Source organism: Apodemus sylvaticus, chromosome 1 (assembly GCF_947179515.1).
Source record: "Apodemus sylvaticus chromosome 1, mApoSyl1.1, whole genome shotgun sequence".
Lineage (NCBI taxonomy): Eukaryota > Metazoa > Chordata > Mammalia > Rodentia > Muridae > Apodemus > Apodemus sylvaticus.
In genome coordinates, this window is record NC_067472.1 from 209107466 (window position 1) to 209123349 (window position 15884).

A 15884-nucleotide genomic window follows, 5' to 3' on the forward strand; every position below is an offset into this window, starting at 1 on the left:
AAATTAATTCCTTGGAAATTTCACATATGCAAACAACACCCAGGCTCTTCCCACCTCCCTATCCACTCAATTTAATGGTTTTATTTTCTCTGACAAACAAAATACTAAAACTGAACAACAACAACAAGAACAACAATAATCCATTAGCTAGCTACTCCTGGGCTAGGGCCTCTCCTAGCGTGTGGTTCATCTATCCAGTGACAGTTCACTGGAGAAAACTTGGGCAATCAATTGCTTCTTGGTTAGAAGGGGGTTTGTGTGCACTTCCCCTCTCAGTACTAGGATTTTGTCTGGTTTGAACGCTCCTTATCTGTGCTGCCAGTCTCTGTGACTTCCGTTTCTGTCAGTCCTGATGTATAGAAACAGACCTCACTATTTCCTGGGAGTCAGCCAGCACCTCTGGTTCATACAGTCTTTCTGCCCCCTCTCCCCCAGAGATCCTTGAGGGGAGAAAGGTGTGAAGAAGACATCCTACTTAGGGCTGAGGACTCTAGAGTCTCTTATCCTCTTCACACTGCCCAGTTGTGGCTGTCTGAGTTAATTACCAGCAGGAAGCTTCTTTGATGAGGAGCCCATCATGTGAGGGTCTGGGAGAACACACATTTGAAGTGTTCACGTTTTGTTTTGTTTTGCTTTATTTTTCAGTGAATTCTCAGGAGTTTAAATTAGACGACTCAGGGACTTTGGACATTTTTTGCTCTCAGTGGCCATCTGTCGGTGGTGAACCTGGCGATGTTTATAGAGGCCGGAGCTATTGCAATACACGTTGTCACATTCTTTGCACTTGTATTGCTTTCTTGTGTTGTGAACTCTCTTATGTCTAACGAGGCTGTAACCGGAAGTGAAGATGCTTCCACACTCATTGCACATGACAGGTTTGCTATGGGCCTTTCAGTGTTTCACAAGGTGAGATTTTGGACACATTTGCTATACTGGAAAGGCCTTTACCCACTGTGCACACGGCCATGATAAAAAAAAAAGGGCTGGGTTTTTCCTTAAACGACTTCCCGCATTTAAAGCACGTGTAGGGCTTCCTTCCCATTGGTATGGATTCGATAATGGCTCGTGAGGCTGTCTCTGTTCCTAAATGATTCTCCACACCCAGTGCAGTTGAAGGGCATCCCCCGGTGTGGACTCAGTAATGACGTACCAAGTGTATAATTTCCCACATTCACTACACTTACAAGGCCTTTCTCCAGTGTGGGCGTTCAGATGGTGAATGAGAGAGCTTTTATAATTGAGAGCTTTTCCACATTCGCTGCATTTAAATCGCTTTTCTCCTGTGTGGATTCTCAAGTACACAATGAGACGGGAAGGCTCTCCCACATTCACGGCACCTAAAAGGCCTTTCTCCAGTGTGTGTTTTCTGGTGTCAGCTAAGTCAGAACTTATGACTAAAAGTTTTGCCACAGTCATTGCATCTGTGGTTTTCATTCTTGGCCTGAACAGACTCTGCATTCTCAGAGCTTCTGTGTGACTGCCCAGTGCTGGGAGTCGCCTGAGGCCCAAGAACACTTGAGGGGTCCGGAAGTCCATCACATGGTCTGTGCTTTGTGACATCTTCTCTGAATGGTCTCTTCTGCCAGTCTTTACAGCTGGAATCCTGACCTGTCTCCTCTGTAGGGGTTCCGTAGCACATCTCTGCTTCTGCTGTTGAAAAGCATGACTGCATCAGCCCCCTCTTCGGGAGAAGTGCTGTGCTCAGTGGGTGACATTGTACCCTCTTTGTTCCAACATCCTGAACACAGAGAAATACTCATGAATGGCACGGAGGTTACAGGGTGACAGACAGCACATATTGCTAACAGTGTTCTGAGATTTTTCACAGAACAAGGGGGCTCGTTCAGGGTTGTAAGGGCCCATTACCATGTTGAAATTGTCAAGATGAGAGTCTCTAGGGACCTTAGGGGCAGAAAGAATATAAACCAGGAACAGAGCGTGGGGAGGCGTGGGGAGGCGTGGGGCAGAGCATAGCGAACTCCTCAGCAAATGGCTGTCTGCAAGCCTCCCCTGCAGTGCAGACGGCTGTCCACGTCCTAACCAAAGAACCCACGTTCAAGGATGCACAGGGCGCACCACACGCTGACATCACAGTAAAGGAAACACTGTGCTTCAGTGCTGTAAAGATTGGAACATGAAGCACAGTTTTGGTTCAGAATAACGGGGAAGCCAGAGATGGAATCTGCCATTATCCTTTGTCTTGGTGCCAAACCATCAGAACCAGATGAAATATACTTCATATGAACCCTTCCAGAGTACATACAACAGCAGCACACACCCTCCAAGTACCTGTCCCACATACCTGGAGCCTTGAATCTCAGTGCAGGGGTGAAGGGACCTCCTGAAGACTCCAGCTGAGTGATGTCACAGACCCCAGTAGGTATGAATCCTAAAGTCCAAAATAGGACAAGTGAGCGTTGTCTGCTAGAAACAGTGAAGCAAAACATGGTGGTCCATAGGAAAGAAAACTAGTAAGAGTGGCCCTTAGGACTGTCTTAGGAAAACCCATCAAACAGTGATCATCACATCAGTGCAACAACACAGGCACACCCAATGCATGCCACTTAGAGGAAGAAAGCTGTACCCACAACATAGGGATGTCATGTAGTCACGGTGTCACCAGCCCACAAGAGCCATCAAGTTCACCGCTATTATGCTCACTATATGGCTACTTATCCCATACTACTTCCTATGTGTCTTTCAGAGAGAGAGAGAGAGAGAGAGAGAGAGAGAGAGAGAGAGAGAGAAACAGACAGGGACATGGAGAGAAAGAGACAGGGAGAGAGACAGAGACAGACAGACAGACAGAGAGAAAGAGAGAGAGAGAGAGAGAGAGAGAGAGAGAGAAAGACAGAGAGAAAGAGATAGAGACAGAGAGAGACAGAGACAGGGAGAGAGAAAGAGAAAGAGATAGAGACAGGGAGAGAGACAGAGAGAGAGGAGAGAGAGACAGAGAGAGATACAGAGAGAGACATGGAGAGAGACAGACAGACAGGCAGACAGACAGAGAGAAAGAGATAGAGACAAGGAGAGAGACAGATAGAGACAGAGAGAGGGAAAGAGAGAAAGAGATAGAGACAGGGAGAGAGACAGAGAGAGAGAGGAGAGAAAGACAGAGAGAGAGAGACAGATACAGAGACAGGGAGAGAGACAGAGAGAAAGAGATAGAGACAGGGAGAGAGAGAGACAGAGACAGAGACAGAGACAGAGAGATGGTATTGCTCTAAGCCCAGGACTATCACTAGTATTCCATACTCCAGGATGTTTAGAAATGATTCACCAAACATGATATCACTTTGGGAAAACACATCCTTCTGTAGAAAAGAAGTTACACCCATCATAGCCTTGTCCTGATGAGATGGGACGCCCTTACCCAATGAGGCCATGAGGACAAAGATCTCCGTCATCACACTGTGGTACAGGAGCCTCTGAGAGTCATCAAGAAGTGTTCATTCTTCTTCCGAAAAGTAGATAGCCACCTCCTTAAATCCACATGGCCTTGCCGCGATGAGGGCTTCTGAGTTTACAGGAAGCCACCTCCTGTGACGCTCCAGCCACCTCCAAGACAGTTCCTACTTAGCTTACTTTCTCAGAGGGCACTAAGCTCTGACGCTACTGAAATCCAGTCGCTCTTCAAGGCTTCTTTGACCGTGTTCACCAACCTAACCCAGCAGGTAGGCGGACGGAAGTCCCTCTATTCTTGTAGTATGACGTTTGAAGCCCCTTGTTTGTTCATTGAAGGAAGCACAGTGTTTCCTTTACTGCGATGTCAGTGTGTGGTGCGCCCTGTGCATCCTTGAACGTAGGTTCTTTGGTACCATGTCGCATCCTGCATCTCCAGCAGGCGAGGCTTGCGGAACACCATTTGCTGAGGAGTACGCTATGGTCCGTCCCACGCCTCCCAGATACCACTGCCACCTGCACCCCAGGCCTCAAGGAGATCTCTTTCTGTGTCCTCTTGGGCACAGAAGCAATATTCTCAGTCTTGTCTATTAGGACACAAGGAGAATATTACCCATGTTGCCTGGTGAGGAGGAGCACATATTTAGTTCCAGCTTTGGGAAAGAATAGGCAGGTATATCTTTGACTCTGAGGCAGCCTGCTGACCACAGTGAGTGAGTTCAAGGCCAGACAGGGCTACAAACTAAAATCAGGTCTCAAAAAACAAAACAAATTCATGCATGTGTATTATGATGTCACAGTCAGGTCAATGTGTGAAGTACTTAAAAAGGTGCTTCCTACACACATAACTAATTTTTTGAAGTGTTTTAGCACAATGTGTGGTGGCATATACCTTTAATCTCAGTTCTTGAGAGGCAGAAGCTGGTGAAACTCTATGAATTTGAGGCCAGCCTTGTCTACATAGTGAATTCCAGGCTAGCAGGGCTCCACAGTGGGACTGTTTCAAAACAAATAGCTGTCAGTATAAACACTTATATATGCTCTCAGAATCTATCACTTTATTTACATATATTTATTTACTGTATTTAATGAAGACCAGGCATAGTGACACAGTCTTTAATCCAACAAGAAGCTGAGACAGGTAGGACTCTAAACTAGAGGCTAGCCTGGTCCACATAGGGAGTTTTGGATCAGCCAGGGCTACACAGAGTGATCTTGTCTCAGGGGTAGGGGGTACAAACAAAACACTGAATATGGTTTTAAGCAATTGTTAGGTGCTCTTAATAATGTAATCCACAATAACACACACACACACACACACACACACTTCCGTGTGTGTATGTGTATATATGTATCTGTAGATAGACACCCATCAGGAGAGTTTCAGTATGGCTATTGTTGACCTCTGGGGTCAGAGTGGGGAGGTTAAAGTTGGAGGAACCAAGTCCAGGAACACTGTTTTCATTGCCACTGTTTGGGATCTTGACCAGATCTTGTTGAAATCAATACCTTTTTATTTGATAAATTAGACAGTCCAGATTCCTACTCTTTAATGATAAACTTCAAACCCTGAACGTAACTCGACCCAATGGAAGCATTCCTAACCCCAGGTCCGTCTGTTTCCTCCTGCACCTTAGATTTCACTTAGTAAGACTTTTTGTTTCGTTTTATTTTCAGAGACAGGTCTATCTGCATAGTCCTGGAGGCCTCAAACTCACAGTGAACCTCCTGCCTCTGCCTTCCAAGGGCTGGGATTAAAGAAGTGTAACCGCCACACCCGTCTAATAATATTCTAATATTTTTCTCCCCAAGTGTCAGGCCAGGCTTTGTGCTGTTACTGGCGCCCAGTGACCTCCCTTATTTATCTTCAGCTCACACCCTTCCAGGAACGCAGACGGGACTGGGAGTGCGCATGCGCGCACCTGACATTTCACACTCTAGAGTCGCCAAGGACAAACTGCTTTCCTCTGTGAAATTGCTGCAACACACGGTCAGATGGTCAGACGAAAAAAGCAGGAAAATTCAAATAGTCCTTTTATCTTTATTTGCTGTCCTTGGCCCAAGGGAGTGTCCTGACAGTAAAATCCTTGATGGGTTTTAAAATCCGATCTGGCCCTTTTCAAGAAGGAAGCGAAGCCTCGAAAGTTAAGAAGGCAGTGCCTCCTCGAGGGGTCCACAGCCACGAAAATAAGATCCACAGCTTCCAGAGGCCCCAAGACCCGCGGCTCCGGAGGCGGTCAAACTATCCTGGAAAGAGTGCACCCAGGAGAAACAGGCTGGCCACTACGCTATCATCAGATTCCCTCCGACCACCGAGTCAGCCATTTAGAAAATAGTGCACAGCAACACGCTTGTGTTCATTGTGGATGTCAAGGCCAGCAAGTACCAGACCGCACAGGCTGTGAAGAAACTGTGACACTGATATGGCCCTATGGAGAAAAGAAGGCGTATTCACTTGGCTCCAGAATACGATGTTGCCAACAAGATTGGGATCATCTAAGCTGAGTCCAGATAGCTAATTCTAAATATATGCTTTTTTTTTTCACCTTAACAAAAATAAATCTGCTTTGTCCCCCCCACCTCGGTAGTCGGCACCACCCTGCGTTTGCACACAAGGCGAAAGGTCTCTTCTTGTCTCCACCCACATCACTCCGATTGATCGGGAGCGTGCAAGCTTTGAGAAGCTGATTCAACGTCTCCGTTTATAAATCTGTAGCCAGCGACATCTCTACAAATGGAACTCAGCTGCGTTAAGATGCTGAGCGGCTTCCCACTTGGTAAGGCAGGAGTCACATCAGGGCTTGGTTAAGTCCCAGAGCTCCGGCCTGCCTGCAGACCTTAGAGGGACAGTCCATCCGGATGGGTCAGACTCCCAGCACTTTGGTACCGGAGGACAAGGCTCTGCTCCTTTGGTAACTTCCTCCCCTGGACTACTCAAATGTGATAACCTGTATTCTGTGGAACTGGAAATTCACCCAGGAACTTTGAGAAGAGCCTTTGTTTTGCAACAATGGAAGCGTCCATTTTGATTGGCTGAGTTTTAAAAAAAGTTTTCCACACCCAGCCCTGGGTATGCCATGCTCTACAGCAAATTTCATGCAGAGGAATAGTTGGCCAACACAAAAGGGACTCTGGGATTTTGCTGTTGTTGTTGTTGGTAGTGGTAGGGTGTGTTTGTAGGACCACTTTTTTTTATTTCTTAAAGAAAACCAAAAGTATATGAAGTTGGGTGGGGTGGGATCTGGGAGGAGCTGGTAGAGAGGAAAGAATACGACCAATATATTGTCTCAAAACAAAATAGATGAATGAAAGAATGGATAAATAACTAGACTTTAATCAAATGCCAAATATTTTCAAGCAAATGCTAAGCTCTCATAATAATATTTTATTGTCTTTTATTTGTCCATTTGTGGATGAATACTTCAGTACTTTTTCAATAAGTGCTTGCTAGAAAACTAAGATTGTCTGTCCCTGAGAAGTCAGCTCTTTCTTTCAGTGCCTGCCAGGGGTACATTCCCAGAGAGAAGTCTGCTAGGACCCCTTCCAAAGGGACAGGGGAACGTCCTTTTTCTGTGAAGGCTGAGGATCTGGGACACAAACAGGCTGTGCTGTCTACATGACTAACCTTCCTTTTGTCCACAGGGACTGGGCAGAGAAGGCCGGCTGGGCCACATCTACAGTACCAAGAGCAGGTTGAGAACACAGGCCAGAATCCTTACATTCTACAAGAGTGGTTCTCAGACTGTGGGCCCCGACCCCTTGCAGGGCATAAGTCAGATATCCTGCTTCTCAGATGCATCACAAATTCATGATAGTGGCAAAATGACAGTCATGATAATTTTATGGTTGGGGGTCACCATGACATGAGGAACTATATTGAGGGGGTCACAGCATTTGGTAGTTTGCGAGCCATTGTTCTAGAAACTCCAGTCCTGCAGCCACCGGTCAGAACAACTTACTGTCCATCTCCACACTCGTGGAGGGAGTACCACTCAAAAGGCCCTGTCACCTGCTCCTTCACAGTTCTTTAGAAACAGGTGTTAAAATGATCCTTCAATGTAAGGTTAGGTTTTGTGAGGTTCTGACTCTCCTCGGTTTAAATTATTACTTGAGTAATTGTAGTTCCCTCCTCTGGGTTCCTAGTCTTTTTTTTTTTTTTTTTTTTTTTGGTTTCTCTGTATAGCCCTTCCTGGAACTCAGAAATCTACCTGCCTCTGCCTCCTGAGTGCTGGGATTAAAGGCATGCGCCACCACTGCCCGGCTTGGGGTCTTAGTCTTAACAGACAAACAAACAAATGAATGAAAAAGGGAAACCTGGTGTTTGGGTGCACACCTTTAATCCTATCATTTGGGAGGCAGGGACAGGCAGATCTCTGATTTCAAAGCAAGCCTAGTCTATAGGAAGTTCCAAGCCAGGGCTACAAGTAAGATCCAGTCGCAAATAAACAAAGAACCTAGGGTGGAATTGCTATTGGAGAGGGAGCTCAGGGGTTAGGAATGCCTTCTCTTCCAGAGGCCAAATTTAGATCCCAGGACCTAATTCTGGTAGCTCCCAGCGGCCAGTAACTTTGGCTTCTGCGGATCCAACTTCTGTTGCCCCTGGAGGCAAAGTATACACGCACGTCCACTCTTGCTTTTAAACACCAATGTAAATAAAATCTGTGGGTGCGCTGCGTACTTCAGCGCTTGGGAGATGGTTACCGAGCCTGACAGTTTTCATGCTAGAAGATAAGCAATTTCTCCGACCTCCATTCTAAATTGTGAGCATATATAAACAAAACAAAACAAATGTAAAGAGAGAAATTCAAAGGAAATTTAAAAAAAAATCACGAAATGGACTAGAAAAAAAGCTCAAGGGCAATTCTCCCAGCATTGGTTAGGAAAAGACAGACAGACAGACAGACAGACGCCTGAGCAGCTAAGACAAGCCAAACCTTCAGTGGCCGCCTGGAGATCGTGTAGCAGGTTCAGGCAGGCAGGAGCTTTTTGTTGGAACAGACGTGGTCTGGAGAACCAATGGCAAAAGACAACTTATCAGAAAAACTACAACCTGTCTTTGGCCATAGTGGAAAGAAATGGGAAATGTTTCTGAGTAGGAAGGGAGGCTCTGGGTCTGGATGTGGTGGCACAGGCCTTTAAAGGTAGCACTTGGGAGGCAGAGGTGGATGATCTCAGGGCACTGGAGGCCAGCCTGGTCTATAAAGCGAGTTCCAGAACAGCCAGAGCTACACAGAAAAACCAAAAAAGAAGGGAGGCTCTGTGGGCTGCCTGAGGTAAATGATGAAAGTGTGCGGAGTGGAGGACAGGTGTGTAAGCTCAAAGTCACCTCCCGTTAGCACCTCTCCAGGGGACTCGGAAAACAAACCAAGTCTGTAGCAGGGTGGCTGAGATGACTCAGGGCTTAAGAAAACCTACTGTCCTAATCTGCATCAGAGAGGCTTCATCAGGAACTGACAGGAACAACGGATGCAGAGACACAGCCAAACACTAGGTGGGGCTTGGGGAATCCTGTGGAAGAAGGCGAAGAAGGGATTTAAGAGCCAGAGGAGTAAAGGGCACCACAAAACAGCCCACGGGGTCACCTAACCTGCCCCACAGACTGACATACACGTATGTCTGTATAACTGTGTTCCCATGGGACTCCCTCTGACACTCTTGCCTGATTTTGGGGTATTTTTCCTCCTACCAGACCATCTTGTCTAGCCTCAATAGGAGGGTCTGTACCTGGTCGTACTGTAACTTGTTATGCCATGTCTGGTTGAAATCTCTAGGAGGCCTGGCTGTTTTCTTACTGGATCTGGGAATGAAGGAAGGTAGAAGAAGGGAACAGAGAAGCGGGGAGGGTAAACTTCAGTCTCGATGTAACACACGAGAGAGGAGCAAATAACCCGCACCAAAAACAAACAAAAAAAACCCCTGCTACCTTGCTTGCAGAGGGCCCAGTACCATTCCCAGCATGCACACAGCAGACACAATCCAAGGTTCAAGGGATCCAACGACTTCTTCAGGCACCACATGCACACTCAAGACACACAAATACACACAGGCAAACATAGAAAACATGTGGGGTTACACTTCAACATGAGAAACACCATAAAGCTGTTCCCCCTCAAAATGAGTGAAAATTGGGGCCGGAGAGATGGCTCAGAGGTTAAGAGCATGTGCTACGCTTTTAGCACATGCTACTGTAGTTCACAACCATCTGTACCTCTAGTTCCAGAAAAGCCTGTCTTCTTCTGATCTTTGTGGGTACCAGCCAAAAATGTGGGATACATACACAGATATATGCATATGGTAGGCATACATATATGCAACCAAACACTCATACACAAGCATCTCTATCTACCAAACAAAAGAACCAAACAAACCAAAAAGCCCCCAAATGTACTAAAACTCAGGAGCACAAGAGAAAACCTCTCAAGAGTCATGGAAGATTACAGAGGAGAAAAACACATTTATTCAGAGCACTGCAACACTGAGCAGAAAGAGGAGTCATATCTCATTAAACCCCTCTGCTCCCCCGTCGTCCAAATTCAGTAGCCTGGAATCCCCACCCCACTCGTGAAGGCAAGAACAAGAGCTCAGTCTCACTGCTCCCGGGCGTCGAGGCCTTGGGAACAGAAAGATGACAGCAGTCCTCATCACCGCCCAATATACCTACTAGGAGGCAGTTTCCATGGCTGTGTCTCACACTCTCAGAACCTCTCTTTAAGGTCAGGTTCTGAAGGTCTGCAGTGGCGGCAGCTGCTCCCTACCATTTCCACACCCAGAGACCTATGCAGGGCGTGTGCGTTGTTTTCAGAAAACACTTTTGCTCTGGTCAGAGCTTATCCCAGAATCCAAGGGTTCACGGTGCATCCTAGTCCAGTGAGTGCTCCGCTTCTGTGCGCTGGAGGTGGGGGCGGAAGACGCCCACGTTTGCTTTGCTTTGAGATTTCATGGGCTCACGGAGATGAGTAAGAGACCGCTGTGCGGTTTACACCCTGTGCGGTTTACACGCTTACGCCTGTGCGGTTTACACGCTTACGCCTGTGCGGTTTACCTGGCATGAACCTTGCGGTGCTTGTACAGGCTGGAGCTGCTACAATACACCTTGTCACACTCCCTGCATGCATACTGCTTCGCTACGACGTGCACTTTCATGTGTCTAACGAAGTTGTAGCTGGAATTGAAGACCCGTCCACACTCATTGCACCTGAAAGGTTTGCCGTGGACTGTTAGATGGTCAGTGAGCTCGGAGTTCTGGGTGAAATACAGGCCACACTCCCCGCAGCTGAAAGGCTTGTCCGAGGTGTGAGTGTAGAAATGATTCAGAAGGCCCTCGCGGCTCCTGTACGACTTGCCACACTCGCTGCACTCGAAGGGCATCTCACCAGTATGAAATCGATAATGGACCTTGAGGCCCTCTCTGCTCCGGTACGATTTCCCACACTCCGTGCACTTAAAAGGCATTTCCCCTGTGTGGAGTCCCTGGTGAGAAATGAGGGAGATATTGTGCTTGAAGGCTTTGCCACACTCGCCGCACCTGTACGGCTTCTCTCCGGTGTGCATTCTGAAATGCTTGACAAGAAAGGCCTTCTGGCTGAAGGACTTGCCACACTCGCTGCACCGGAAAGGCTTCTCTCCAGTGTGTATCTTCCAGTGCCGATTGAGGTGGGATATACTGGTGAAGATCTTGCCACAGTAAGTGCATTTGCAGTTCCTCTTCTCACTGTGAACGGCCTCTCCACTCTCAGCGTTCGCGGCCGGCTCCCCGCCTCTGGGAGTCACCTGATGCCCGAGAAGACCCGAGGAGGTCTGCAGGATCGTCACACTGTCCGTGCGGAGCAAGGGGGTCTCAGCACAGCACAGCATTTGCTGGTGTAGCATGGATGAACTGACACCTCCTTCTGCAGACAGGCTCTGCTCAGAGGGGGACGCTTCACTCCCCACTTTGATCCAACAACCTGAACACAGAGAAATACTGATGAGTAGCATGTAGACTGTCAAGCGACAGACAGACAGACAGATAGGCAGGCAGGCAGGCAGACAGACAGCACACATTACTAATCGTGATCTGAGATTTCTCACAGAACAAAGGGCGCTAGTTTAGTGTGAAGAGGGCCTGTTACCATGCTGACTGTGTCAAGTTCATAGGTTCTAGGGACCTTAGGGGCAGCAGGAACACAAGCGTGCAGTAAATCACAGGGACGCATGCTAGGAACCGTAACACACTCTTTCCTCACCACCAGCTTTCTGCAAGCCTCAGCTGCTGGAGATGCAGGACACAGAGCAGAAGGCTGTCTAGGCCCCTAACACATGGCAACTGAAGAACGTGGACTCGAGCACTGCCCTGGGCATAGTGCACACTAACACAACAGAGGAAAGCCTCCTGTGTTTCAAAACATTGCAAGGGAACAGACAAAATGTACCTGTCCATAAACACGGAGTCAGGAATCTCAGTGCAGGCACAGAGAGATCTCCACAAGACTCCACCTGAGTTAAATCGTGAATTCCAGAAAGTTCAAGTCCTAAAATAAAATAATACCAGAAGTAAGTGCTCCATACAAGGCCTGGCTGATTTCCAACCCATGATAATCCAATTTCGAAGGAATTTCTATGTCTGTTTGGAAGCTTCACCTGTCAAAGCTGTAAGCCTAACTGGGCAGATTCTGAGCTACCCTAACCTAGAGCCACGCCCCAGCCCCCACATTCTTGCCCTGCCTGCGCTGTTCCATGTGTGTCTTCAGGACCAGCTTCTCTCAGTCACACACTCGAGGTCCAGGCTGCGTCATGGCGGCCTTCTCTGCTGCCTTCCTCCTCCTTCCCTTCATGGTCTCTCACGACCTCTCACTTGATTCTTAGTCCTGCCTTCTTCTCTTCTCTGTTCAGTCCTAAGCCCCAGACATTTATTGGCCAATCAGGAATCACTGGGGAGCATTCTTTACAGTATACTGGTTAACACAGCGCCCCAAGATCAGGTTGTAGTCTGGACTGGGACACAGAACTCAGTTTGCGAATACACAGCACGGAAAACCAACCCAACAATACAAAGTCAAGAAGTCTAATGAGAACAACCGTCATAAGAATGTCTTGTAAGAAAAACACCAAATAGTAAGCCCACCAGGGCTATATTCCCAGCACAGACAGACACAAGGCATGTCACCTATAGAGAGAGAAAAGGACCTGTCACAGAAATGCCATGCATTTACAGTGTCACCAGGTCAGGAAGACATGACCACTGTTAAGACTCCTGATCCCTTAGTGGTACAAATCATTAATCCCAGTACTTGGAAGGCAGAGGCAGGGGGATCTCTGTGAGTTCTAGCCAGCTTGGTCAATATAGTGAGTTCCAGGAGACCTTGCCTTAACCCACCACCTAAACAAATATTGTCACCCCAAACTGATTCCTGTTTGCATTTACTGTACTTAAGAGTGAAAAGTGTAACAAGCCTGTGTCTATCTTCAGCCGTAGGACAGTTGGGGAAAGACTGAGCGTTCACAGGGCAACTGTGATAGGAACATATCTCCTAGTTTCTACCACACAGACATGCTCTGACAGGACGGCAGGAGGCCCTTACTCAGTGAGGACACCAGTGTGAAGATCTCCGTCATCACAGTCTGGTACAGGAGCCTTTGAGAGTCATCGAGCAGCGTCCATTCCTCCCAGGAGAAGTACACAGCCACATCCTCAAAGGACACGCAGTCCTGCACATGGGGAAAGTTGAGTTTGTTTATATGAAGCCTCCTTGTCACGGACTCTTGGGATGCTCAGGACAGTCACTCCCACTTAGCTTCCTACCTCAGAGGGTACCAGGCTGTGAACCTACTGACACCCAGCCGTCCTTCAGGTCCCGCTACCCACTGTGCTCAGCAACAGCAGGCAGGTGGACATGCTGGCTTAGCTGCTTTCCTGTTACTGTGGAGAGACACCATGACTAGGCGACTTACAGAACAACCAGTGCACTGGGGCTAACACCTCAGAGGGTGAGTCTGTAACCTGCATGGCAGGGAGCACGACTGCAGACATACAGGACACTAGAGCAGCAGCTGAGAGGTTAATTACATCCTGATCCGTAGGCAGCAAGCTAAGAGAGTTAACTGGGAATGACAAGAGCTTTTGAGACCTACAAGCCCACCCCCAGTGCCACATCTCCTTCAACAAGGCCATACCTCATAACTCTCTCCAGACCTTTTACCAATGAGGACGGAGTATTCAAGCCTACAAGCCAGTGTGGGGCATGGTCACTGAAACCACCACAGCTGCAGCCAATCCAGGCTGGAAGGGTGCCATAGAAAGTCCCTCCTTTCTATCCAATGGAAGGCTAGAGAGACTCCCAGCACAGAGTCCCAGGGCACCACAGTCCCAGAGCTCACCTATGTGTTAAGTGAGGAGTGGGATTCCTGGACACCCCCCACTTACCTCTTCCTGGTTGGCAGGTTTCACTGAATACTGGGAAACCTGTAGAAAAACAAGGCTGTGAGGAACAAGCAAGAGTGCTGGTATTCCAAAGTTCCCCAAGTCCCCTCTCAGACAGGCAGCCGGGTCCCCCAGGTCCCCTGGGCTCCACCCCTTCATGGTGTCTCCTGCTGGGTGACCTTGGATGAAGAATCACTCTCTTCAGCTGGTTACCTGAGGACACGCATGGCAGCCTGCCTCATGTGCTGTTTTATCGTGTGAAGAGACATCGTGATCAAGGCGCCTCTTACAAAAGCATTTAGGTAGGGCTTGGTATAGTTTCACAGGGGTTAGTCCGCTATTATTGTCACGGTGGGAGGCAGACAGTTGCGGTACTGGTACGCTAGCTGATGGAAGCTTTCTGTCTGAGGGGGGTGGGGTGGAGCACAGACAGCCTCGCCTTGGCAAATTCTCCCAGCCACACACTTCCTTTCACAAGGCCACGCCTCTTAGTTCTTCTCAAACAGTACCACAGTTCCGGGTGACTAAACATTCAAATACATGAGCCTGCGGAAACCATTCTCATTAAAACCACCACACAATCCCAGCTCCAAAGGAAAAGTATGTGTCAAGTACTTAGTACAGGCTTTTCCTATGCATATGACTAATGCTTGTGTCCAGAATTTCCCAAACAACTGTTTCAGAATGTATAGGTTTATCTATATACAGTTAGTTAAGAATTAGGAGGCAGGTGGTGGTGGCTTTCATCTTTAATCCTATACAGAAAAACCCTGTCTCAAAAAACCCAAAAAAGATGCCAGGCAGTGGTTCTTTAATCCTAGTATTAGGGAGGCTAGCCTGGTTTACAGAGTGAGTTCCTGGGCAGTCAGGGCTACAAAGAGAAATGGCTTACACCTTTAATCCCAGCACTTGGGAGGCAGAGGCAGGCGGATCTCTGAGTTCAAGGCCAGCCTGGTTTACAGAGTGAGTTCCAGGACAGCCAGGGCCATACAGAGAAACCCTGCCTCAGGAAAACAAAAACAAAAACAAAGCGAAAACCCAAGGGGAAAATAACAACAACAGAAAGGTATTAGGTAACCATAGTAAGGCAGATCTCTGAGGCCAGCCAGACCTGACTTCGAGAGGAAAAATAGTTAACACAGTAGACTCTGGTCAAATGTTGAATGTTTCACATGTTAGTAACTAAGTAAATGAATAAATAAATAATAAAAGGGAAAGAAAGTACTACTCTAAAGTAGGAGGTCCTGCCTTTAATCCAATCACTCTGAAGGACTCAGGTTTGAGACCAGCCTCGTTTACATATCCAGGAACACCTGTACTACTCGCTCAAAAAAAAAAAAAAAAATTCAGATACCTGAAGACTAATCTCTATGGTCTAAACCCTAACTGCTGCATTAGTCCACAGCATTCACCTAAGGATTTATAGATCTCTGTCTCTATCCACATAATTTCATCCTTGCTCAATATTCCCCCGGAGATGCTTGGGAAAGTTTGAATAGAACCAGTTTCATCTCTGTTCAAATCTTCCGTGGCTACCTCTAGAAACAAGTCAGCTCCTTGGGTGCACTGAGCCCTTCCCCTCATCTAATGCCAGTAGAGGTCACCCCGGGGCTGTCTCCGCGCCCTGGCAAGCCTTGGGACGCACAGTCCACCAGACGCCGTGAGTCACAGGGGATGGCTCCAGCGATCTAGCACAGAGGTGTCAAAAAACACAATTCCGTCCATCGGTGCCCTACAGTCGGGGACGTGGGGGTCTGCCCTGCTGGCTCCTCGCCCAGATCTCAGCGTTCTAGAGCTCGGGTAGGTGGGCGATCACTGGGCACTCACCTGGGGCAGGGCTCCACCCGCAGCCTCCACAATCACCATCGGGCTCCAGAGGATGGTGGGGTCCTGGGACGTCGCCATCCCCACTCGGAGCCTGGATCAGATCACACGGGTTGTCGCAATCCTCAGGGCCGTCTCTGTGACGGAGGACAAACGCTTTTAACGTGCCGGCTTCCCAGCCATGGCCAAAGCTGACCGCACCAGTTTTCGGTGAGACATACTGCCGGGTCCAGGAAGTTACAAAGAACCTCTGCACGCA

The 15884-nt window shown here is 48.0% G+C and overlaps 1 protein-coding gene across 2 annotated transcripts; it reads right to left on the bottom strand.

The window, feature by feature from the left end:
• Positions 1 to 9836: 9836 nt before the first annotated feature.
• LOC127676336 (gastrula zinc finger protein XlCGF8.2DB-like) lies at positions 9837 to 15884 on the bottom strand. Of its 2 annotated transcripts, XM_052172269.1 has the most exons (6): positions 15629 to 15668; positions 13805 to 13843; positions 13184 to 13300; positions 12963 to 13089; positions 11814 to 11912; positions 9837 to 11348 (listed from the first exon to the last, which is right to left on the bottom strand). In XM_052172269.1, the coding sequence occupies exons 4-6, from the start codon at positions 12994 to 12996 to the stop codon at positions 10441 to 10443; spliced, it is 1041 nt and encodes a 346-aa protein (XP_052028229.1). In that variant the 5' UTR covers positions 12997 to 13089; positions 13184 to 13300; positions 13805 to 13843; positions 15629 to 15668; the 3' UTR covers positions 9837 to 10440. The 2 variants fall into 2 exon arrangements, with proteins under 2 accessions (XP_052028229.1, XP_052028228.1); XM_052172268.1 differs by lacking the exon at positions 13184 to 13300 and having other exon boundaries at positions 15629 to 15884.